We start from the raw sequence: 25693 nt of genomic DNA on the forward strand, positions 1-25693 counted from the left end.
TTCAAAGACAGAGGTCAACTGCCGGGCTGCCTTCAGAGGAAAAATGGTGTTTACTTTACTTTCTCTGATTTCGAAGTGAGAGGATTGATCTGACAATCTGGGGGTGTGAAAGGAAAGTTTTTTTTCTGGCACACAACAAAATGTAAATGATCTTTCCAAATATTTCAGAATATATCAGAATTAGAAAAGCACACATGAAGCACCTTTATTACAATTCTGAAGTGTGCTGGAAACAAATGTTTTAATACGATTAAACCAAATCAATACACTGGGTGAGGTCATTGCCACACAATATTGTTTGTGAGCTGTATATTTTTAGTAATAAACTGCGTCTGGGCAAATGCAATGGTCATTTCAATTGAACATGTGTTGTCTATAATGGCAGAGCACTACCATACCATGCATACTCTACTCTGTGCCATTCCACTCTATGACACTTTACTCCATTCGAGGCCACTGCACGCCCCTTCATTCTATGACAGTCTCCGTCACTCCTCTCTATGCCACTCTCCAACACTCTACACCACTCTAACCCACTCTACACCACTCTACCCCATTCAACACCACTCTACTCCACTCTATTATGTGTTATTTCAATCTACACCACTTTACACCACTCTACAATGCCCCACTCCACTCTACTCCACTTAATGCCACTCCACTGTACAACACTCCACTATACAACACTACATTCTACTTTACAACGCTACACTCAATGACACTACACTTCACAACACTCCACTACACTCTTTGACACTCTCCAATACAACACTCTTCTCTGCTCTACTCCATTCTATGCCACTCCACTCTAGAAGCCTCTGCTCTAATCCACTGTATGCCACTCCACTCTACTATTCCACTCTATTCCCCTGCACTCTATACCCCTCTACTCTATGTCACTCCTCTTTACAACACTACTCCACTCTACATAACCCCCTCTACACCACTACAAGCCACTTTGCTCCACACTCTAAGCCCCTCCACTTTACTCCACTGCACTCTACAACACAGTACTCCACCACTCTACTCTACACCACTCCATTCTATACCACCCCACTCTATGCCAATTTATGCCACTCCAATCTATGACACCCTACTCCAGTCTATGCCCCTCTACTCTATACCTCTCCACTTTACACCACTACACCCAACTCTACTCCACAACACTGCACTCTACTCCACGATATGCCACTCTACTTCACTCTATTCCACTCCGCTCTACTCCATGATACTGTACTCTAAAATACTCCACTCTATGACACTCCTCTCTATGGCTCACCACTCTACGGCACTCCATGACACCCTACTCCACTCTACCACATTCTACTCAACTGTATGCCACTCCACTCCACAGCACTTTCCTCTATGCTACTAACTTTTAGCTATGCTGAACAGCAGCCACGCTGGTATACCACACGTTTAAAACACATTAGCAAAGCCAATAGGTGCTCTTGCATAGATGAGACCGAATGGCTTTGATAATGCTTGTTGTTAATAGTAACTATAGAAGTGCTGTTTGCGAATAGTAATAGGCTTAGGATGTTGTGGGTGGGTGCATGCCCCTCTTATCCCCTCTTTCCCCTTAACCCTCTGTAAACCCCTACTTATTCAATCCTAAACTCCTGCCATTTGTGGAAAATATTCCCATTTACATGCTACCCTTGTGCTCCCTCAATTACTACTAAAACATAGACATAAATGTGCAGAGACCTCCGCAATTGAGGTAGGGAGGCGGAGACATAGGCCTCAAGAAGTAGGCTAGTGAATACCATGTTTAGAATATAAGTAGCAATATAGCAATGCTACTATATGTACTAAAAAAGTTTGTGAAACAGACCCTAAATCTCTTGCCACATATTTGACAAGTAAAGGGAATTGTCAATAATAATTAACAACAATAAAAATTGTGTTTTTAGGAAGTGTTCATTCATTATTCAAGAGTTGTAAATCAAGCCAAACTGTAGAAAAGTGGGTGTGTACATCAAAATATAATATTAGGGCAGTGTAAATCATATGGTATAGCACAGAGAAATCATCCTTAAAGATCTAGTCTGGTCAAGCCCATTGACAAACATGTAATACATCACACTTGGAGTACAGACTCAGGATTTTAGCTATCAAATTTTGCAAAATGGCAGTGTGCTTAAAATCTTATTTAAATCACACAGGTATGAAGCATTTATTTCATGGCATTTATCCCAGGGCAGACTTGAAATGGGGTATGGTTATCTACAGAAACACAAAAGCATACTCAAATCATTTCTAACAGCTTTTAAAAGACATTCACTTTTATTTACTCACACTTTCACCAGGCGGGCCAGGAGGACCATCGTTGCCCGCAGTACCCTAAAAAATGACAAATAAACAAAAGGAAGGTGAGGTCTGTGGACGCTGACTGGTATGGTTAATTGAATCATAATATGCTGCCACGTGAGTTTGATCACTATCACAAGTGTGTATTACTCCATCATATTTACCTTAGGGCCTGGTTTTCCGGTTGGACCTCTTGGACCTCTAGAACCACGTGGACCCTGTAGATGAGACAAAGCAGTTGTTTACATGTGCATTTTAGCTGTGGATCATAAAAAAGTAATCAAATGTATTAATGAACAATAGAAATGTGGACTTTCCTAGGTGGGAGCTATAGATGAGTGGTCTTTGTCATTGGATGATAGCTAAGACCCATTACACAATGTACAGCAAATCAGCATTGTGTCATCTACCAGAAAGTTCAGCCTTCCAGAAAAACACAACACTCAGCACCACTGAGTGAGTGCTAATAAACAAGGGTTTGCCCCATGCAATTACTCTACAATCACTCCCTCTGCAGTCCTTTGGTATTATGAGTCTGCTTTACTCATAGTATTTTCTATTCTAAATGTTGGACATGTGTCAGTGAGAGACTGGCAGAGCTCAACTGGGGTGTAATGACCTGGCGACCTCTGACAGTGTTTGCAACAGGCCTCTTCATCGAGCACCCATGTAGAGACTACTCTGTCGGCGAATAAAAAGGCCACTTTGCTCGTTTTTCCACTTGCCTGACAGAAGATGGATTACTTTATGTGACTCCGGCTTTTCCCACCACCTAACTAAAATCTGTCCAAGTCAAAGGCCTTTCTTTCATAAAGAAAGAGACATGTTTAAAAGAGAACGTCCAGCCTATTGTGGTCATTTAGCTACTGTAGGACAGAATAAGGCAGTGCATTAAAGTACACCATTTTCCAATGACCTTGGACCATTGCATGATTGACCTTGAACCGACTCACGTTCAGATGTGGGAAGGGGGAGGGGCAGGGGGAGGGGTAGTAATGTATGGATTACGGAGATTCCCAGGTAAGTAAACTTTTAAATAAATAAAACGAATTTTGTTGAGTGCACTGCATCCCCAAATGTGATGCAGTGCGCGCAACGAAATTTGTTTTATTTATTTAAATGTTTACTTACCTGTAAAACTCCATAATCCATACATTACTACCTCCCACCCTGCCCCTCCCCATGTCACCGCCCTGCAGGTACTCCCACTGGAGGCCTTGGCTGGCATTGACAATGGCAGATCAGCAACTGAAAAGCAAGCATATAAAGAAAATGTTACCCACCGTTGGACCTCGTTGTCCCCTTGGGCCTGGTTTGCCAGCAACACCCTATGGAAGAACATATAATGGTAATCTTAGTGACACAAAAACAAATAAAACAATACTAATAATTTGCGGAGACGTCTTAGTTCGTCGCTAGTCTGAATGGTTCACAATTTTATTGTCAAGCTTAATGCTTGTGAGGCTACTGTCAACAGAGACACTGGTTGCATAAATGCCGTGGGCCAGGCAGCAATTATTTGCATAGTCATATTGCAACATGGGCTAGAGATAGGTTTCTAGCAATAGGGCAGCACCACAAATATCAGGATAAATCCTTTACCAAAGCCAATTTATAACATATTCACATGACATGATTCTATATTTAAATGTGAATATAAAAATATGGTAAGATATTACAATAGTGTAGTACTTATGATCCCACAGACATTTTAGAAGCAATCTTATATGTTAATCTGAGCCAAATTAAGTTGTCTAAACCACTTTGGCAGAATGACAGGCGAGTCAGCATGCATTCACTTAAACCTGCACATCAGAAGCACGCTGGAGTCTTTCAAGCAGACCTCCTCCCTGCTGTCGAAATGCAACTTTAAGAGCCCCCCATGAGCATGCTACTCGGAAAAGAATGCTCTGGGCACTTGTCCTCTAACTAGCTCGAGTAAGCCGCTGCTTCCTTGATCTGCCTTGACAGCACGCTCAAATGTCACCAAACAACGCGCTGCAGAACTCCAAGCAAGAAATGTGGAACCTGGTGCGACCTGCTCCCAGGAAGGCCATGTTTCATCTGCACTGCTTGTACTTGTCCCTGTGTCATGCAGTGACCATGAAAAGAGAAGAGTTTATAACTGCCCTTGACAGATGTGTGCAGGTAAAAGCGTCATTGCAGCTAGAGCTCTCTCAACCACAAAGATACACATTGTGTCGAAAAGGTGTTGCAATAGTGTGTGTGTATGTGTGCGCGTGTGTGAAGGTAGTGAGAGTACATGTGGGAGCGTGCGTTTGTGTGTAAAATCGTGCATGTGGGTGAGTGCTTCAAGTGGGCGCATGCGTGTCTGTGTAAGTGTGGATGTGGGAATTTAATTCCTTATAAAGCAAACGCCTTCATATGCCTTTTCTAGACTTTTTTCACACTTGTACAAGTCATGCATACAAGATGATGAACAAGCTTCCACAAGATGCTTTTTTTCCTACTAGGTGGCCCGATCGTCTTTTTTTAGGCTAGTTCTGCACAACAGTTGTTGTTTGTTGCCACAAGGCGCCCACCCATGAGGAGGGCATGGCTGGATTTCCGGAGTAATAAACATCTAGATTTGCAAATGTTGCCTCGGAATGGAATGCAGCTTGGCAGCTTGGTTCGAGGGGAAAAAGGGCAAGCGAGCATGAAAAGAGGAAACGGAAGACAAGGAGACCAGAAGGCTGCTTGAGGCACCATGTCTCGCTGTCTGACTTGGTTAGCACTCTCCCGGTCTCATGCTCGGGAGAGATGTGTTTTTTTAAAGAAAAATAGCGTGTCGGATTTAAGTTGCTGTATGCAGTCAAGGAAAGGTTTTAAGAGAAGTTGATATTACTAATACCTTTTCAAAACATTACAGAAATTAATTTAAGGTATTCAGCGTTCATTTTCTCAATCAATGCAGTACATTCCTTATCAGCATTTAGTCGAAAGGCCTTTGATGCATGAGTTAGTTTAATGCATCAGTCAAGGATGCCCTAGGACAGCACTAGCTAAGCATTTCCAAGCTGTTTTCCAAATTTGCCTGTTTTTTTCAGCAATGGTGATTTTTCTCTTAAGCTGGCGGGAGTCACAAGAGTCATTTTGAAAGAATGAATGTTGTGCTTCAGCAGTGTGGTTTCACATTGGCTAATGAAGGCTTTATCAGTTCTGCCCAAGAACAAACCACTGCTTGCCTTGCTCATGGCCTCTCTTTGGCCTCAGCTCTATTTCAACCTCCTTGCTGATGGTCAATGTCTTACCATTAGTTCTCATGTAGTTATGGGATAACTTTTGAGTCTGTAATGGAAAGCAGACACAAGCTGGATGATATAGAGCCCAGAATTGCAAATAATTATTATTGTTAACTGAGAACTCTATGTCGTGTTTCCTGCTCATATATGGTATTGTTCTCATTAATAATATGTGTTCCTATTTTATTTCAGGACTTTTTACATACTTTCGATGCTCTTCGGAGTAGTACAGGTGAACGGGACTGAATGAAAATCCCAAACTGAGTGATGGGTTTAATATAAAAATAACTCATTGAAATGTAGCTATCAAAGTAGTTGTGATGTGCTGCCCTAGTGGAAGAACGCAGTGCAGAGCCATATGTAGTATATGGCCTACTGCTGACCTCTTCTCTCGCGCTGATGCACAAACAGATTGCCTAGGGCCATGCATACACCTTTAAACCATGGTTCAAGGGTGTGTGCATAGTGTCTAGCATAGGTTTTGCACTAGAGGGGTAATCTTCCATTGTGAAACCGTTTAGAGAAATCTTAAAATATTTCACCCCTACATGTGTGCAGTCCAGTGCAGTGCATGTGATACATCTGAAATATTAGAAGAAATAAATTAATTTCCCCTATTTGACACCTGTCTCAAGAGAGCATTAATATTTATGCAAAGCCTGAAAATATTTAAAGATATGGGGCCATATTTAGAATGAAAGTGACTCAGTGAGTGCCGCAAGCAATTTGGAAGTGCCACACTGAGTCACTAAGAAAGCACAGGGATGCGACGTATCTCCAACAATATGTTGCATCCCTGTACTTTCCCCTGCACTGGCGCACAATCGGCTGCCATGGGCCGGTGCAGGCACCCGTGCACCATGGTGCAAGAATGCCTGCATTGTGGGGAGATTGTTTTTGTGCAGGAGGGGACACCTTCATGCACAAAAACAATCAATTTAGGTGAATTTCTCCTTACGTGCGTGCCGTAGAATGCAGCACGCATTGAAAGAGGAAAAAACCTAGGAGAATTGTAAACCTTTCTCCTCATTGCGCCTCACTACCCCTGGGGTGGCATAGCATTCTGACGCATTTCTAGGTTTATGATTTCTCGTAAATCTGGAAATGCATCAGAATACATGGGTGTTGCGTGGGAACACCCACAGCAACAACAATGTCATGCCCCTTACATGCAAAGTGTTGAATGAGAAGGAGTGATATTTACAAGCACACATGCAGGGTGGCTGTACGGTTGCTTGTAACTATTGGACAGCAGGTTGCGCAGCCGGTGCGTCATGCAACGTGACACACCGGCAGCGCAAGGGGCTTGTAAGTAAGCCCCATGGCTTTGAGCCAAAATCCATGTGTGGTAGCACTGGATCACCTAAGTACCATCCACGAACCGCCCCGTTGATGCAAGTTGGCAAATATCAGAATAAAGAGCTACTTGCGCTACCTAAGGTCAACTTCCGAGCGCAAATTAAGTTTTGTGCTGGAAGGTAACTACTTTATCAAGACTTTGCACAGTTTCATATCAATTTGTGTGACTTTGCAGCAGTGTAAAGACTTAATAAGTCTGTCCCTGAGTGTCTGTTCTTTCAGGCAATTGGATATCTGACAGCAATGTGTCAACAGACAGGTGACTCTTCAGTCCTCCGCGGAGTCCAAAGGCTTCTTGCAGCGTAAGGGGCACAGAATGAAGAAACAAAGGATAGATTTCTCTGTATGGTGGTATCTTTCACAGAGGCATTTCAATCCAGAATACTGGAGAGGTATTTGGGTGTAAATAATGTCTGCATGAGCGCAATTTGTTCCAGTCTGTTATCTTCTACAACATAATAATCTACTCATTGAGTGCCTACCTTTCTTGGAGTTTATGACTGGAGTCTTTATACATTTTCCCTATTTGGATCTAAAAATTCGGCGTCGAGGGTCTCTTTCATCGTTTTCATTTTTAAACACCAGGATGTGTATCAGGGACAAATCTTTGTTCCTCTTTTTTTTTTTTTTACAAAATAATCTTTTCTCCCCACCTTCTCTTTCTAGAGAATAAGTATTAAAAACAATTCCACTCTCTTTCTCCCTTCCCTGGTCTCAGCCAAAATAGAGTATGGATGCAACAGTGGGGCATACATAGTTGAAGATTTCCGCTATGCGCATATGAAATATTAGCCTACATTACATCCACTCAGTTCCATTCCATGCCTTGCCTGTATTATGTCTGGAATACCATTAAAGTACACGAACACACACAGTCACTTGCACACATAGTATAAGACACATGCATGTTTTTACAAGCACGTGTGCATTAGCGCTGTGCACCAATCGCATCCACTTGCGCCACATAGCGGTGCAGTGACCTTTCCTGGGCCTACAACTCATTTACAGAGTGAATAGAAGCAATGCATATTACATTTTCTCCACCTGCGTCGTATAAACAAAGCAGAACAAAGCCAGGTCTCGTCTTTTCATTTGATAAAATTGAGTTTTCCATTTTGTGCGTAACTCATTTCCCATTATCAAAGGCAGATAATGAAAGGCCTCTGGCGGACCTTGAAGGGCAGGACACGGCAATGCAACTCGTTAACATTTCAATAATAATAATAGATTTGGTGGAACGCAGCGAGTCGTACCCGAGCACCTTTCTCCCCGTTGGCACCTGGGAATCCTGGGAAACCGGTGGAACCCTGCAGGGGAAGGAGAGGGAAACAAATTGTGAAAAGCAAGCCCTTAAGTTATTCAGAAAGTCACATGCGTCTGACAAAGATTAGCATTTTGATGAGGCGGCGGCGCGTGCTCTATCCAGGTCAGAGCAAATAGTCTTTAATATTGTTTTGCGGACCCGGGGAAAATTAGAGAAAATAGCTTACCATAAATCTTCAAATCCGGAGTGCATTAAAAACAGCGATAGAATAAGACACATTGGAAAATGTTATTTTATCTCTCAGAAATAAACAGCAGAGCTCAAACTTCCATATAGATTGAACTATTAAATGAAATGACAGCTGGTATCAGACGGTGTGTGTCACTGCGGATCTCATTTTATGTTTAAATTGCAGTATGTCAACATTCTTTGTAATGGTATAATAGTCCTAGTGTAGCAATGTATTTTTTCTATTTTCGTTTGTTGAGTGAGACACTATCTCTGTTTCCCCTCAGACAAAGGCTTCTATCATAAAGCCGCAGCGTACATTAACGCCATTTTGGATTCGTGGAAATAGAATACTACACCCAATGCACTCTTGAGAGCACTGAAACATGCCCCGATGCTTGGTTTCTTTTACAGACCACCCACTTTCTCCTTTTGCACTGTGACCTTTCAGACCACTGTGCTGATGCATTTCTTTCATGGCTTTATTTATACAACCTTGACATGTGGTGACCTTAGAGAAAATGGAGGCAGGAAGACAGACCTTGACTTTGTTCAATGACAGTGAACAAACTGAGGCAGGTGAATACCTTAGCACATCACAGTAATGCTTTTGTTTGAGTCTGATGTATGAGGCAAAACCTCTCAATGGGTTTGACCCAGGGCTTAGTTTATGAAAGAATGAGTGCTGCAGCCCAAAGTTCAGCTCAAAAGCCTGTGGCCAGAGCTTTTGAAAGTCAGTATGTTGAACTCTAAGGCTGCATAGCCTTGATTCCCCTTCATGCCTCCTTCATCCACCACCAGGCACTCTGTGTCACTAAATCTCACTATAGCAGGCTCTTTTTTCACCCTTGCTTTCTTTATCACCTTTTCAGTGTGTCTCTTCCTCCTGCTGTGCTTTTCTCTCTCTTGATCTGGTTAATTAAGCAATGGTTCTGCCCAGCCGCGGTCGGCAGTAGGAGTGTCTGCAGGGCGGTGACGTGGGGAGGGGCAGGGTGGGGGGTAGTAATGTATGGATTACGGAATTTAACAGGTAAGTAAACATATAAATAAATAAAACAAACTTCGTTGCGTGCACTGCATCACTAAATGCGATGCAGTGCACGCATCGAAATTCGTTTTATTTATTTATATGTTTACTTACCAGTTAAACTCCGTAATCCATACATTACTACCCCCCCACCCTGCCCCTCCCCACGTCACCGCCCTGCAGACACTCCTACTGCCGACCGCGGCTGGTTCTGCCCCAAGATCATAAAGAATAAATTAAGGTTTTAATGCTCTAGCTATACTTCAGTCAGTGCAAACAAAAATGTGAAGTAAGCTCACCATATCATTGCAAGATCTACATCTATGCTGCAAGGGAGGTGCATCCTAACTACTAGGTACCGGTGAAAAAAAAATGCCTTCTTGATCAGGATTGTAACAAGCCACTGTGCGACAGAATCACAAACTATTTCTATGATACCTCTTTTACTATACAGATCCCTAAAAACAAGCATTTCTAAATCCTTCTCTCTGACTCTTCCCCTCCACATCCCTTTTTACTCATCTCATACCAAGACTCTTCCTACTGCTATGGCCTCCAAAACGAACAAAAACGTCCAAATCCTCCACCATTCTATCCCTCTACAATCCCTTTCAATCACAATAACAGATTAACATGTCCACTTCTCAAATTTCATATTTCACTATACTAATTTACCAATAATCCTTTATGAGTTCCAGAGTAGCGTGCTACTCACCGAAAAAGCACTAAAGCACATCATCAGGGGTAGCAAGCACTATATAAATGCAAACCTTTTTCCGTCTTCTATCCCTCCACTACCCTTCTCTATCCAAATACCTGAATAACATATCCAGCACTCAAATTACTTTCATATTTCACTATACTAATTTTCAACACTAATCCTTCATGGGGTCAGGAGTAGCGTGCTACTCGCCAAAAAAGACCTTCAATACCCCATCAGGGGTAACAAGCGCTATATAAATGCAAACCTTTTTCCCTCTTCCATCCCTCCCCTACCCTTCTCAATCCAAATAACTGACTAACATATCGAGCACTCAAATTACCTTCATATTTCACTACACTAATTAAACCTAATCCTATATGGGTTCAGGAGCAGCGTGCTACTCGCTTTAACAGCGCTTCAACACCCCATAAGGGTTAACAAGCACTATATAAATGCAATCCTTTTTCCCTCTTCTATCCCTCCACTATCCTTCTCATTCAAAATAACTGACTAATATCCACCACTCAAATTACTTTCATATTTCACTATAATAATTCACCACAAATCTTTTATGCGTTTCCGGAGTAGCGTGCTACTCGCCAAAAAAAGCGCTTCAACACCCTATCAGAGGTAACAGGAGCTACATAAATACAAACCTTTTTCCCTCTTCTATTCTTCCTCTATCCTTCTGAATCCAAATAACTGACTAACCTATCCACCACTCAAATTACTTTCATATTTTACTATACTAATTCAACACTAATCCTTTTTGGGTTCTGGAGTAGCGTACTACTTGCCGAAAAAGCACTTTGACGCCTCGCCAGGGGTAGTAAGCGCTCTATAAACGCAATTACAATACAATACAATACAATACAGAGCAGTACACAATGATTTTGCAGTCAGATTTTCTCTATTGCAGGGTTTCTCTAATATTGCCCCTGCAATTCTTTGCAAATGCCCGGAAAGGCACATGCCTACTCATAGGTAAGAGGAAACTAAAGAGTGTACACCCTTGACTTCTTAATTCAGGCATTTGTGAATCAGGCCCTAAGAATTTCAATAGTATTATTCAACCGATTCAAATTTTAATGAGATCTCTCACGCTTATAATATGGGTCTGCGCTTTTTGAATAAAACTCTGAAATCATTTTCATTGAACACAATTTTATATTCAGTTTGGACTATGTGTGGCCACTCAGCCTGGCCTTGCCTCTGCAGTGTATGATGATTGACGAGGCAGGCAGAACATGACTGTCATATCTATTTAATGTCATTTTGCTTATAAGCTAGTAAACAGAAGCAGAGACAGCTTAAACTCCCCCTCATAATCACATTTATTTATCATACTGTGACTCAGACAAGTCCTGTACAATTCATCAATGCTCAGAAAGTGCTTTAGGGCGTAGCGCTCTACGAACAGATGGATAAATTAAATTCTGGTTTGAAACCTACATAAGTATGTGAGTCACTCAACTTATACAGGTGGATGGAAACATTACCTAACGTGTGTGCATCTGTTATAAACAGATTTACCAAGTAGGATTGATCTGGAGAAAAAAGTAGAAGGCACACAAATATGAAGCGTTTATCTAAATGAAAGCATCGTAAAGCAGGGAATTTAGGAGTGTGTTGCATGCAGCGTACAAACTCACTTTATAAAATGGGATGGTCAGTTTTAATATGGCCTCCAGACGTTTTGTGGGCAAGTTTGGAAAGAAAACTAGACCTCAAATGTTCAATAAATAAAAAATAGAATATGTAGAAGGTGATAGATAAACAATTGCCACCTTGCTGAATGTTGCCCCTTCTCTCCCCTTGTGTTTGTTTTTCATTGGTTATATAGGAGGGCTTTTACCAATGAAAAACGAGTTGCTGAGTAGAATTAGTGGGGAAACTAATGAATGAGGAGTAGAAAATCCCAGGATCATACTACAAATATGTGTGTATGTGTGTGTGTGTGTTTGTGCATGCCAGTGGCGTAACAGGAGAGGCTGGGCGGTCCGCCCCGGGCTGCATGAGTTTTGTGGGCGGCGGCCTCCCCCGCTCTTATTACAGTGTGGCAGTATGGTTACTGCTAATGATACTTGCAGTTGCCTCTACAGTGACATAGCCCTCAAATGGGTGTCCTATTTCAGCTATTGTCCTAACAGAGTTAAAACAGATGATTTCAGACATTTTCGAATTCAGTGTAATTCAATGTATAACATTACTGCCCTCAACCCCAAAATATTTACTGTTTACCTGAAGGTATAGTAAATCTTCATGATAAGTGGCACATGTAAATTAAGTGCAGATTATAGAAGTATTTCTTGCCAGCCTAGTTCATTGGATTGTTCAGTTCAATACAGTTCATTTGTGCCAAATTCTCCACTGGACCACAGGGATGGAACGTGCCTGCTCAGCAGGGGAGTGCCAGGTTCATAGATCTCGGCTCTTTGGGGAGGCTGATCTCTTAGAGGTGGCCCCTTGGGTTCCCACACACTCTTGCTTAGTCATTGGTAGTACAGTGGATGCTTAAGAGAAATTGAGGACAGATGTACTCTGATATAGACTATTTTCTCACAGGCTCTTTTATGACAAAGTAGAGTTATATAGTTGACATTATGGTTCGGGAAATTGATAATCAAATTGGCCTCCCACTGGTACACTTGCTTCCTTTATATAATGAGGGTCATTGAGCTTAACTTCACCTCTTTGAAGACTTGCTGCAATTTAGTTTCTATAAAGGTTTAGAAATCCAGCTATTTCGTGACCACTGGCATTCTTGGTACTGCTATTTGATGAATATAATACTAGTGACTCAATCAAAGATCTTGTGTACTATAGCACGACGAAGGTAGCCTTAGCTTTCTCTCAACCAAAGGGGACATTGTACCGCTTACATTTCTTCTCAGAAGATAGACACTAGCTCAAATTATTCGCAATGTTTGTAATTATATTGATGTGCCCTTTTGAAGAAGCTTAACTAATGTGTTGCAAACATGGACTTTTCTTAAAAACATCTGTCTTTAGTGGATTAAATTTCAGCATGTCTGTGCTCGGGGAGATCGAAATCAGTCAGCTTGGGCATTGGGAACAGATGAAATCTAAGTGTAATTGGGCACCTGAGTTCTCCAGTGTAAAATACCCATCAAGGAATCAAAAGTTGTTTTGCGCGGGTTAAACAATATAAAACACTTTGAAAGTGTAGGTCACAATGGCGATGTGCCCCAGTGGAAAGGCAAATGTATTATTTCCATCTTAGCTCTCGGCAGAATTTCAGATGAGGAAAAGTACTCTAAAATTCTGTGTTTTGCAAGCTACATGAGCAATGTGATGTTTATTTCTATTCCTCTGGTACCGAGATAGCGTATTTTATTGAGCGCTGTTTTTGAATCAAGTAATATTGCCAACAAGGAATTCCAAAAAACATAACAATGTACCTTTGGACCTTGTCTTCCTGGATATCCTGGCAATCCTGGAACACCTAATTTCCCCTAGTTCAGTAAAAAAGAAAGACAACGGTGAAAAGCAATGTAATGGCATCACAAGGAAAAAATATGCAATATAATTTTCAATGTTAATTTCTGAGCAGAGAAAACCTTCCTATAATGGAAACAATTATAGAACCATATTATATTATATGGTCATCGTGTATAATTTTATTTGGTGTAGCACAATCTGTCCTTTGCAGAATACAATCATGCCCGATGCCAGTAATTGCATATATATTGTGCGCCGTTCTCAGGACTGATGTGCACTTCTACTGACAGTGATATTGCAGGAGCAGTATTGGGCAGCATGTTCACAGATGGATGCCTAGAATGTATGCTGACAACACCTGAATGTTGCTCACTAGAGAGTAAGATGCAGTCTGAGACTTTCTTTTCTCATCCATATTCTAGGGCCTTCCTGTAAATGTGAGGGTCTCGTGTGAATGGATATCCAAAGAGCAATCAGCAAGACCTCCTAAAATTGAAATGTGTGTTCTGGGGCACCCAAAGTATAGACTCTCTGCCCAGTCCCACTAATGAAATTAGTTGTCTTTAAAAATCAGTTTATAAGACTACAAATTTAGTACTATTAATTATACCTCAGACATGGCCAAATAGAAGCCATTTTATTTCCAGAAATTATATTCAGTGTGCTTTTTAATTTTTACTTCTCTGTGCCCAAACCTGCACTAGAAATTTAAAAATAAGTACTCACATTTCAACTTAATCGTTATAAAACTCCCTGTCAGCTTAGAAGGCAAACATCTACACATTTAATAGCCCATTTCAATAGCCCGCCTACTGGGGAGCAATCCGGGAGCATGCTTAGATAAAATGATAATGGAGGCCTCTAGGCTAAGACACTCTTGAGGCATTCATGACCATTGGGAAAGAGCTGAATACGGCCTCCGAGAAATCTAATGATAGTATAGTTAGTTATATTGCCTGAGATGAACGTGAATGATATGCTCCTATTGAGTTTTCCAAGCACTCAAGACAGCATTGGATTATATTAACTATGGGTTTGCAAGAGTTCAAAAGGTTGTATTAGACCTCTGAATTTTCCCATCATTATATTTTGCAATTTCCTGTATGTCAAGTCACTTTGAGAAGATGAATTTGCTTTTAGTTTCCCCAATGCTATTGTTTTACTGATATGTAAATGCTAAAATCAACCTCCTACTGAATTTGTCTTATTTTATTACCCAGTGTCCTTGTCCTAGTTCTTTTTTATTATGTAAATGCACGAGTAACCCACCATTCCTGCTCCAAGGCAATTCTCTAGATAGGAATTCTGAAATGAATGTTTTGGCAACATTGTCCACCAAAACATTAGCTGCACCCACAATCATCTCCTCTCAATCGTGAGACAAGTAGAATTTTCATGTTCCTAGTATTCTAAAACCAGCAAAATTAGGGAAGTTAGTGTTTTTTTTTCTACTGTCGCAATATACTGATGGAAAATTGGTTCCAATTCAATTTAATTGGCAAATTGTCAATAACTAAACCACAGCTAGATGCACAGTCGGAAACACATCTAAATTAACAGACAATGCCTGCTGACAATGGTCACTTTTTAAGTGGTACTTAAATGCCAACACCAGGGTCAATAAAATTAAAGGACTTCTATCTTGTGACTTATGGGAGTACATAAATAGATTATCTCTTACGGTGCTCCCATTAGCTGAACTTATTTTTTTTGTAATTCAGTATATTAACAAGGTACCTTGCATCAAATCATTTTAAATCACTTACCTTCTCCCCAGCAAGACCTGGACCACCAGCATCTCCAGTTGGGCCGGATCTACCTTTAGGACCCTCAGGACCATCTTCACCTCGTGGACCAAGTGTTCCAAGTTCACCCTTAAAAACACAACAGTGATCATCAACGTCAAACAAACCTACTCTTCAAGCATGTATATATTCAGATATGTTACTTCATATTGTAATGTTTTTATTTCATTCACAAGGCCATATATGTAGCCTAGACAACAGACACATAAATAAAACAGACCTACATGTTCAGTAAAATGGTGGCCCATATATTAACATGGGTCATGTCTTAACCTGAAAACGCTAGTAGATCCTCTTATGACTCATTGTGCAAGCCTTACATTGCCTTCATGTGCTCAAAACAAAGTTTTACCTTTAGACCTTCCATACAACAACATTAAATAGAACTCATCTTCTTGACATGTGAAATTAGAAATTGACCAGGCAATGTTATGAGACTACAAGCTACAACTAAAATGTATATGACTTTTACAATAAGGGGTCTCTGTTCATGGAACATGTATCGAGTGTTCTAAAATTAGTAGAGTTAATGTTATTCTTGAGCTAAATACCGTTATTTCTTTTCATCTAAATAATTTGATATGTAGGACATTATCATCACATAACGGATTACATTACTCCCTATATGAGCTGTGTAAAAGTAGTGTATTATATTTTTTCTTCACCAGTTATAGAACTGAATCTTATAAAATATACTTGCATTTTGATTTCAGGCTATGGCACCTTAAAATACCTAAAGGGATTCAGTTTATCACATACACTGATCTAGACAAAGAAGAACACTTAGCAACAGGTGGTGTCGGTTATAGACCTCTGTTATTTTGGTATTTTGCTTAAACATGGATCTTTTTATTTGGAAATATAATTTTAAGAACCTTTCTCTGGAATATTAAGCATCTATAACACTCATTTTAATATGGTCTGGCGATTTAGATTATGCTCAGTTTTGTATCAATAAGGTGTACTGGAGAAAATGTGAAGATTCATAACAAAGCTCCTTCCTGGTGAGACTCATCTGTTATTATTCATACCATAAAGTTAGCATGGGCCCAAAGCTGCACGCCTTTGCGTTTGTTGTTGATGGTTCTATCAATTGCATTTATAATTTTGTTTCATGTTTACAAGGTGGTACAGCCAGGCAAACACAGTTTCCAAGATTGTTTAATATGCAGACTGGCAAAGACAAGTTCAGGTTAAGTAACTTTCAGGATATCCACAATGTACAAGATCATATTAAGTAAAAGAGTTTTCTAGATTTTTCAGTCCAGATCTTAGATATAACCACCACCTCTCCTCTTAGATTTCCAGTGTAACTTAGAACTGACATTTTAGATTTTATCTATGATTTAGAACACTCACTCTTATACATTATGATTGTGTTGCTTTTGAGTTTAACCTCTTTAGTCAGTGCTCATGTATCTCCATGAGAAATATGTTGTGGCCTTTAAAATACTAAGCTTACTTTTGCATTTATTATGCTTTACTGCCAGAGAAAATTAAAAGAAAAATGGTAATGGCAATACATGCCCAGCATGATACAATATATATTTACAGTTCAGAAAGCTGTCTCTAGCAACTCTTTATTTTATCCACCAGTCTGTTAGTTTTCAGCAAGATACATGAACCTAGAATTAACAGTTGTTCTGTAGATGGATGATTTCTAATAAATGAATAAGCTCTACCAAAAATTGTCTGTAAGACCTCTTCCATGCCTACATCATCGACTCCATTGAGACAATAACCCTTTAGTATTATGTGCTACTTCTTAGTAACCATCCAGATTCACAGCAGCTGGCATCAATAGCTATACTGAATTTTAGCTTAAATGGAATACGCACATCAAGTGATCCATCTTGCTAATACCAGTACTAGTTTGTTTGTGGATTCCATTAACAGAAAGCACCGGTGTTCTTCAGTTGCTCTGATACAAGTGTAACCATCAATGAGCGAGCTGTATCTAAGTAACACTCTGCCTATACTACATTTCAATGTAAATGAAGGAAGGCTGAAGGTTATGAATGACATCTCAATTTTATTTCCAAACATTAAACCACATTCCATAGAAAAATGAATGGTGGAACGTGAAAATATGAATAATTTGACTAAACCTGATAAAATAAGGTCCATTCTATTGACTGGTCTCTGTAATGCCTGTCTATAAGATAGATCAGGGGTGCACCAATGTGCAAAAATACTTTCCACACAAAAGCAGGCAGCACATATCATTGTGTTCACTATAACCATTAATTCAATGCTTACATAAATCGTTGAGAATTAACTGCTATATTTTGGACCCTGATTCAAATAGTTGGTTTGGGTAAATATACAATATATCAGCTTGTTTCACTTACCCTGTCTCCTTTAATGCCCATATCTCCTTTAAATCCTGGGAAACCATCTTCACCCTGTAAAAATTGAAAATGAAAACAGAATTGTTGTGTTTGAAATATATATATCTAGTATGTACACAAGATGACTAATATCAAATCAATGTTGCAGAAAGTAGGATTAAAAGTGCAATGGAAAGAATAACCAAAGTAGAGAAAGCCATTTTTATATTAGTTAACTATCCATGGTGAATGCTAAAACATTACACTGGGTGACTTGGGTGACATTGATCTGCTTATCAATCCTTTGAGGCATTTTCCTCTTTCTACATGTGCTTCAGAATGTATCAAGCACAGAAAGAGGAAATAATGAGGAGAAACTCCTTACACCTTTGTGGGGAAGGTGGAAGGTTTTAACGCATTCTCATGTTAACAAGTCTTTCTAAATGTGGGAATGGGTGGATGCATGGGAATGCCCCTGCTTCACCCATGGAATGTCTTCCTAATGCAGGGTAATGCTAGGTAATGATTTGTGCTACCTTGAGCTACTCTGGATTGACTAAGCCATGCAGAGGCACGCAAGGTGGCTTTGCATAGCTTAGTAAATCACAATTAGGCCCAAGGGTAACGCAAGGGCTTTGCAAATCTGGCCCTACAGGTAGATGTTTTCCCTTGTGTGGTAAGTGTAATTTTTTAGAACACTGTGCAATTTTCATCAAAGTTACAAATAATATTTGAAATCCATTTAATTGGTCAGTCTGAGTGAAAATTGTTCCTTTACATAAATGGCCTGCAAGATACAAGTGGTTGGCTAGTTCAACTAGCAAATGTCTCATGGCCATGACACAGATCAGATTCATAGGCACTGCAAGACATTTTCTGCTACTTTCTCTGAGGGTGAAAATAATGCAAAAAAAGTTGTATCTGAGAGAAAAAAAATAGCACTAGACATACATATCCTAAAAATGTGAATTTATTCAAGATTGTTCTGCCATAAAAAAATTCATCTGGGCCCGTCAGGAATCATGATGGGATTATCACCAGGTTACTTTACTTTTTTATTTGTAGGCTCGATTCATAGTGTTAACGTAATTAACAGATGAGAAATGGCAGCCTGAGCATCAGCTCTTTATCTGACGGTTGAATGCACGGTAGACGCAATGTGATGAATGGTATGAGATACAGATTTATGGGACTGTGATTTTAAAATTAGATAATAAGAAATCTTTTGCTTCCAACTTTCCATTTAGTTCTCATGCTTGACAGAGACAGTCATCTGTTTCCGTTTACTTTAGTTTGTTATAGTCTGAGTAGGAAACAGCTGTTTGTAATATCAACAAGTCACTGTGAATGCTTTTCTACTGCATTTGGCTGGCGATCAACTTCATTATGCAAATTTCATCTGCGAGGAATTCGACTGGTGGTGTTGATTTTCCACTCAAGTTTGCATTCAGCGGGTTTGTTCTCCTGATTCATGAAAAAGGCAGATGGACAAATATGTCTCCTATGCCTAGCCTCAAAATTAGAGAATGTATCATATGACTTCGAGCAATCACATCTTCTCATCCGGCAGACTGCGGTACTAGTTTGCACTCTTACGTCGATTTAATAACGCTGTGTATGATACTGGCATTTTGTGCTGTATTTTAGCATGAAATGCATATATGCGTCCATTTTGGATTCTAGGGGCTGTATTATGGAAAGTGCGCCGGGAGAGCAACATGCATGTGTACCCGCTTTGCGCGTCCCGAGGCACTTTGGTATTACAGAAAGAACCACAGATATTGTGTGGCCTTTCTGTAATACAGATAGCGCTAGTGCACAAATAGTGCCAGCACTATCTCCAGAGGCTGTATTATTGACATGGGTGCAGAATCAAAGACGGTATTAGGAGGTGCACTGTCAGTTCGCCCCCTGATGGCAGGCCCCTGAAAGGGGTAAAGAGGGCCCAATGGACTCCCTAGACATCGACTTTCAGTCAGGTGCAGGATCTCCCTCCCCTCTTAACCCGTTTACTGCGGCGGACATTCTGCCGTGGTGCGGGCATTCTACGCAGTGGGCGGGGCTGCGTCGACTGTTGGTCGTGCGCAGCACCCGGAAGGTAGTGCTTGCATTGGCCAACGGCCGACGCGAGCACGGAACGGGTTAAAAGTGCAGGGGGGTTGCAGCCTGCACAGGGAAACCCAGGGCAGCTGCTTCAAAGCCGTTCTGTCTTTTACTTGAATGCGCTACCCCAAGGGAAGCACAACTTCCCAGCTGCCCTACAGACAGCACATTCAATGTAATAGGGCACAATTTATCAGTTTGCTCCCGGCTCAACTGTTTTAAGGTAAAGTGTGCCCTATTTATAGTAGGGCCCCAGGCCTCATTTTACACTCAAAAACATATTGCTAAAAACACAAGTGATGCAAACAGAGACTGCTTGTGTTCTGGTCATTCCCTCTCTTCCTGTATGTTTGCACAATTTTTTTTTCAGCATAAATATTAGGATAATTTCAGGAATTTTGTGTTACAAGCTAAAGAAAAATGTGCAGAAATTACATGGGATCATGCTGCTGTAGCGTAAATTTTGTCCAGGCCTAGTGAAAACCTGCTCCTGGTTCAGTTCTAATTCACTGACAGAAAGCACGAGGGAAACCAGGTGGTGTAAGCGGCACAAAGATGACTTGTTCTCGGGGGCGGGGGGAAGGTGTAAGTCGGCACGACTTGATCATCTCAGACGCCCCAAAAAAGAGTGCCACAGGGGCGGAGCGTTCCACCATCCCAGCTACGCCACTGGCAGTAGCCACTCATGGCAGCAGGTGAGCACCTGTTGCAGCCGTCATTCATTAACAGCCACCATGGTGGAAGGAGGGTTACTCTAGAGCTGTTGAGGGACCATATTCTCATGGTGGCTTATGATTGAGGGGGTCCCTTTTGCATAAGTGGCTGACACAACTAAGTGTCACATTTACTCATTATACCACGGCTGCTTCTAATTTCTGTTTTACATCCTCTATATTTGGTTTCTGCAGCTGAGACTCTAGTAAGGATCAAGTTGATGAAGAGTGTACGGAAGCTCTTACTGAAAGCAACGAGCAATATATTTTTCCAAGTGCATTTGGCATTGCATGTAATGGGCTTGTATTTCAAGCTTTAAGTAGTCATATCTTTCATTTTTCAGAAGGCCAGCATAAACACTTCGCTGTTGTGAATTTATGGTGCAAGACTTTCTATCAACAACTGCAGGGGGTCTGAGGCAGAGAGTGCATTCACTTTGCTCTCCATCACCATAAACATGGCAAATTAAATGAGTCTTTTAAATGAGCTGAATTGTCTGAAACAAGGGGCTGTTGTGGATTGATTGTGTAGTTCACAGAAATCATAAGTGATAATTTAACCACCGGATGAGCTTGTCCCACCAGCATATTCACACAAATGTGTCTGTTTAATTAATTTATGCTTCTTACAATACAGAGTTGCAGAAGTGGAATTTCAATTTCAAACGTCTCTCTTAAAATATTGCCTTTCACAAAGATAGCATTTCCCTTTTTAGTATTTAAAGAGTTTTATATGAAACAAAATTCTAACAAGAGGTACTATATAAAAATAAGCCAAACGTCTGATTTAAATGCTGTTGCCACTATAAAGTTTCTGTTTACGCCCTTTACTACTGAGCTTAAAACATTGGTCCCCTTGTGAAGCAGGGCTGTGCGGCAAACACCTACAGTGCAAGTGGGCCCCCAATCTCCCAACCAGAAGTCTCCTAACCATTCAGGCATCCCTGTTAAGTCGGTAGGCCAATGAATATCTGTGAGGTATTGGGGACTCAGGGGCCCCCAATCACATTCTGTACGGGATCCCAATCATTTTGTTTTACATCACCAGCACCACTGCCCCCTTCTCAAAGAAGTTTTGCTTTTGAGATGTGTGACTTCCTCTTGAAGTAATCTGATCCTACTCCTGAATTCAAGGAGTAAAAGAGGAGTATGACAGAAGCACTACAAACGTAAGTCACTGAAAAACGTTTGTGGATCAGACCCAAAGATCTATGTATACTGAGAGTCTATGAGGGTTAGGTACACACTCTTCTTCCAATGATATTCCTAATGATAAAGCCTAGGACAATTAAAAAGTATTTTATATGGGGTGTTCACAGACAGTTTAAAAGCAGACAACCAAGGTGTGGCTGAATGTAGAAAACCTGTTTAAGGGGCACTGGGAAATCCCTTAAGGTGACCTTGGTGGTATAAAGTATTGAACGCACGGTCTCATGCACCATGCATAATGTATTTTTTGACAGTAGTTAGAGCTGCCTTCAGACATTTACCGCATACTATCTATCAGTTAGAAAATTAAGGGTTACTACATATTGCACTGATACTTTGTGGCACTTGGAGGTCAAAAAATGACATCAGCAGGAATTCTGAGAACTCCCAGCCGACAATGCTGGAACAACTATTGCCTGGAACTGTGGACCCTTTAACTCACTTGAAGGTTTAGAATCGATTAGAACATTGGAATGTTGGGAGCTCCATTGAAAACAATGGAGTGCTCCGGGTTTATAATATAGCCTTATAGCCTGCCGTAGAGGGCTATACTGGCTATTAAAGGCCCCCTCCAGCGTTAAAGGCCCCGAGCCGAGAGGAACTTTAATAGCCGGTATTGCCCAGCTACAAAGGGCTATAAGGCTATTAGAACATTCTGCCACTAGAGGGCAGAATGTTCTAACAAATAAAACAAAGCCTTCCGGGAGCGCGAGGGATTGAAATCCCCTCAGGCTCCCTCTAGCTTCAACATTTCAGCTCTGGCTGTGAACAAAGGCTTCAGAAAGCCTGAGGGGATTCCAATCCCCTCACGCTCCCATAAGGCTTTTTTTTTTTTTGTTAGAACATTCTTCCCTCTAGTGGAAGAATGTTCTAATAGCCTTATAGCCCTTCGTAGCTGGGCTATACTGGCTATTAAAGTCCCTCTCCCTTGTTAATGGCCCTGGCCCTCGCCTTCGGCTCGGGCCTTTAATGCTGGACAGGGCCTTAATAGCCAGTATAGCCATCTACTGTGGGCTATTAAGGCCATATTAAAGAACTGTCGTTTTCAGGTACTAACTTGAGTGTTATATGTCAGAGTAGGGCCGGCTGGGACTAGAATTCCATTTTGGGATCAGACCTTCATTAAAGTAGAGCTTGTGCTAGCACAGCATGCAACTTTCCAATGGGAGGGAACAATGAGCCATCCTCTCAGCAGCGGCCATGCAGGAAAGAGGGTTGGGGGTGTGGCTGGATTGGGGGGGGGATTTCAACAGACGAGGACAAGGGGAAAATTAAATATTTATTACATTTTCCATCGTGGTCGTCTGTTGAATCCCCAACCGACCCGGCCCCACCGCTCTTACCTGCATGGGTCGCTCCTGCATCCTCTACCAAGAACCTTATGGAACATTGACGTTTCACATGGAAGAACAGATGAGTACCAGCCTTGAGCTACCAGAGAGTGATACATAGTTAATGTCAGTTGTCTGATTGGTAGCCTTGGGCTCTTAACACCTTCTTTAAAATACACCAATAAGTGATCTGTAGTAGCTGCAAGCGCCCCAATTGGCTCTTTATAGAAGTATTAAATGTTTTCTGCATGAACATTTTTGGGTGAGTCGGGCACTCTTTGTACCTTTATTATAATATTGTATTACTCTTTATTCCTGCAGTTTGGTTTTCTTGTAAGGTGACATTTAGTCTACAAAACGGATCCTTCATGAAAAACATATGATTAAAAAAATATATGAAACTGTCCTAAGTGATTTGTTATGAAACCAGTATGAACATATTAAATATTAATTGTTAATTAAAGTTTGGTGATTTTCCACCTTAAATTGACCAGTTAATAAATTAATAATATTGTGGATTTTCGTGGATTTGTCACTGTAACAGGAGTTCCAGCCGTCTCTATTTGTTTAGAGATTTTAACCGAACATGCCTGAATTTGAAATTAAAACATAGGATGTTTAAACATACTCTACAATTCTGCCTCCTAATAATAGTATTTATGCTTGGGGTATTTTAAGGTACCTGATTGTAAAGCTAAAGTTCACCTATTGTAGGAAACAATGTTTTATTTGGCACATGCTGTAAACAGTCTGCACATAGTTGACAAATAATGGTCTTTTCAATTGTGTCAAATGCCTGCCCATGTGTTTTTTCTTAAATTGCCTGGGGCAGACAAAACGAATCCAGGTGGTTTCAAATGATTAACGAAAATCGTGTTACAGATTGTGTGAAGTTGTTTTCCTGCAGCAATTCATGCTTTTAGTCCCTGACCACATTTTGTCTCTGCTTGGTGTTTCAAGTTTCAACAGATCCCACAAGCCTGCAGGGGACGGGGGCCTGTATTGGCAGACCCTGCTCAAATTCCTTACAAGTCGCTTGATACTGCGACCAGGACACTTCACAGCAGGGAGGGATGTTATACAGACTTGTAGGGAAAACAATCTATCCGAGTTTCCTGCCATTTGTGAGACAACGCTAAAAATAATGAGGTTTAAAAAGTAGATCCGATTGTTTGCCTTTATTATTATAAGGGGCTAAATCACATAACAATTTTTTTGGGGGGATTTTAAATTGTACTTGTAAATTGAGTAGAATCTAATATTATCATCTATTTACACTAAAACACACATTATTCCTTGCTGCCAGCAGTGTTTTATCGAATACAAATGTGTCCAATTGCATTCTGCAAATTCCAATATAGTGAAATATTTAGTCCCTCTAGTGCTAAATTTGTAAAAAACAAAACAAGTGCCAAGCCTCTCATCAAAAGGCCGCTGCAACCTGCACCATCCATTGCCCCTGCTAGCGCTACCAATGACAGTACCAAACCAACTACTAACCATCAAAATCCTACAAGTGTGACAATTCAGAGTTTCCAGGCCCCCAAAGATATAAGAATAGCTTGGGCGGCAGGTATTAGTCATGTTAACGAATATTGAATCATTAAACAGCTGTTGTGCTCACTCTAAATCAGACAATCAGCGCCACTGTGTGGCAGAGTTTTATCAGTGCCGGTGCCGACAATTAAGTGCAGGTGCCATGCACTGGAAACCATCAGCTCAAATTAAGCACCAAGTCACTCTCAGCCTAAATAGTGTTTGAAAAGGAAAAATAACAGTAGCGGCCCATGGAGGGATTGGTGTAGGGTGGGGTGGGGGAGGGGCATGGTGGGGATAGTAAACCACGCCGTAGGCCGAACAGTAACTAACTAAATAAATAAAACGAATTAAATTGTGGTCACTGAAACGCCATTGGCATTTCAGTGCGCGCGATGTAACTCATTTTATTTATTTATTTATGTACTTATCTCCCTTCGGCCATCTGCCAGAGTTTACTACCCCCCACACTCCCCTTCCCCCGCCCACCGCCCACCGCTCTGCACCACTCCCTGCAAGGGCCGCTACTGAAAAAGATTTATGTACTGAATGAAACTCCTCTCACTGCTCTCGTGGTCAATAGCATTGAAAAATATATTGTGAGAATACCAAAAACAATCAATAAAAAAACACAAGCTCAGAACAAATGGCTTTCTCACTTTACCAAAACAAGAAACCTAAAGGCTTATGATAATACAACTGAGGCACACCTGAAACACACAAGTTGTGTACAATTTGCAGAAACTGGATGTGCCATTCACCTCCAGGCATATTAGAGGTTCTGGTGGGGCCTCAGGAGGCAAACTGAAGAAGGGCATTTCATAGGCGAAGGACCTGTTTTAAAGTTCTAAAAAGGTTTGCCAAGGAAAGAGGAAACACAAAAGGTTTAGCATCTGCCACCATCTAGTGGCCTTAGTCACGTTAGCTGCCTCATCATTTAGAAACAGGGCAGCTCTGCCCCAAAATTAATAAATACATTTTGCAGCATGGGTGCAGGGCCACCATAAAATGCTGGGGGCGGAATTGCAAAATGCAGTTTGAAAAAATCAAGAAATTTGCGACTAA

The 25693-nt window shown here is 40.9% G+C and overlaps 1 protein-coding gene across 3 annotated transcripts in view; it reads right to left on the bottom strand.

Moving 5' to 3' along the window:
- The window catches only part of COL11A1 (collagen type XI alpha 1 chain), a 393245-nt gene that overhangs the window by 138722 nt on the left and 228830 nt on the right, over positions 1 to 25693 (bottom strand). For all 3 annotated transcript variants that reach the window (XM_078644690.1, XM_078644705.1, XM_078644698.1), the window contains 7 exons: positions 17758 to 17811; positions 15368 to 15475; positions 13562 to 13615; positions 8171 to 8224; positions 3597 to 3641; positions 2478 to 2531; positions 2302 to 2346 (listed from right to left, as the gene is read on the bottom strand). In XM_078644690.1, coding sequence (XP_078500816.1) covers positions 2302 to 2346; positions 2478 to 2531; positions 3597 to 3641; positions 8171 to 8224; positions 13562 to 13615; positions 15368 to 15475; positions 17758 to 17811 — 414 coding nt within the window. The remainder of the gene's footprint in view (positions 1 to 2301; positions 2347 to 2477; positions 2532 to 3596; positions 3642 to 8170; positions 8225 to 13561; positions 13616 to 15367; positions 15476 to 17757; positions 17812 to 25693) is intronic.

Source organism: Lissotriton helveticus, chromosome 1_1 (assembly GCF_964261635.1).
Source record: "Lissotriton helveticus chromosome 1_1, aLisHel1.1, whole genome shotgun sequence".
Classification (NCBI taxonomy): domain Eukaryota; kingdom Metazoa; phylum Chordata; class Amphibia; order Caudata; family Salamandridae; genus Lissotriton; species Lissotriton helveticus.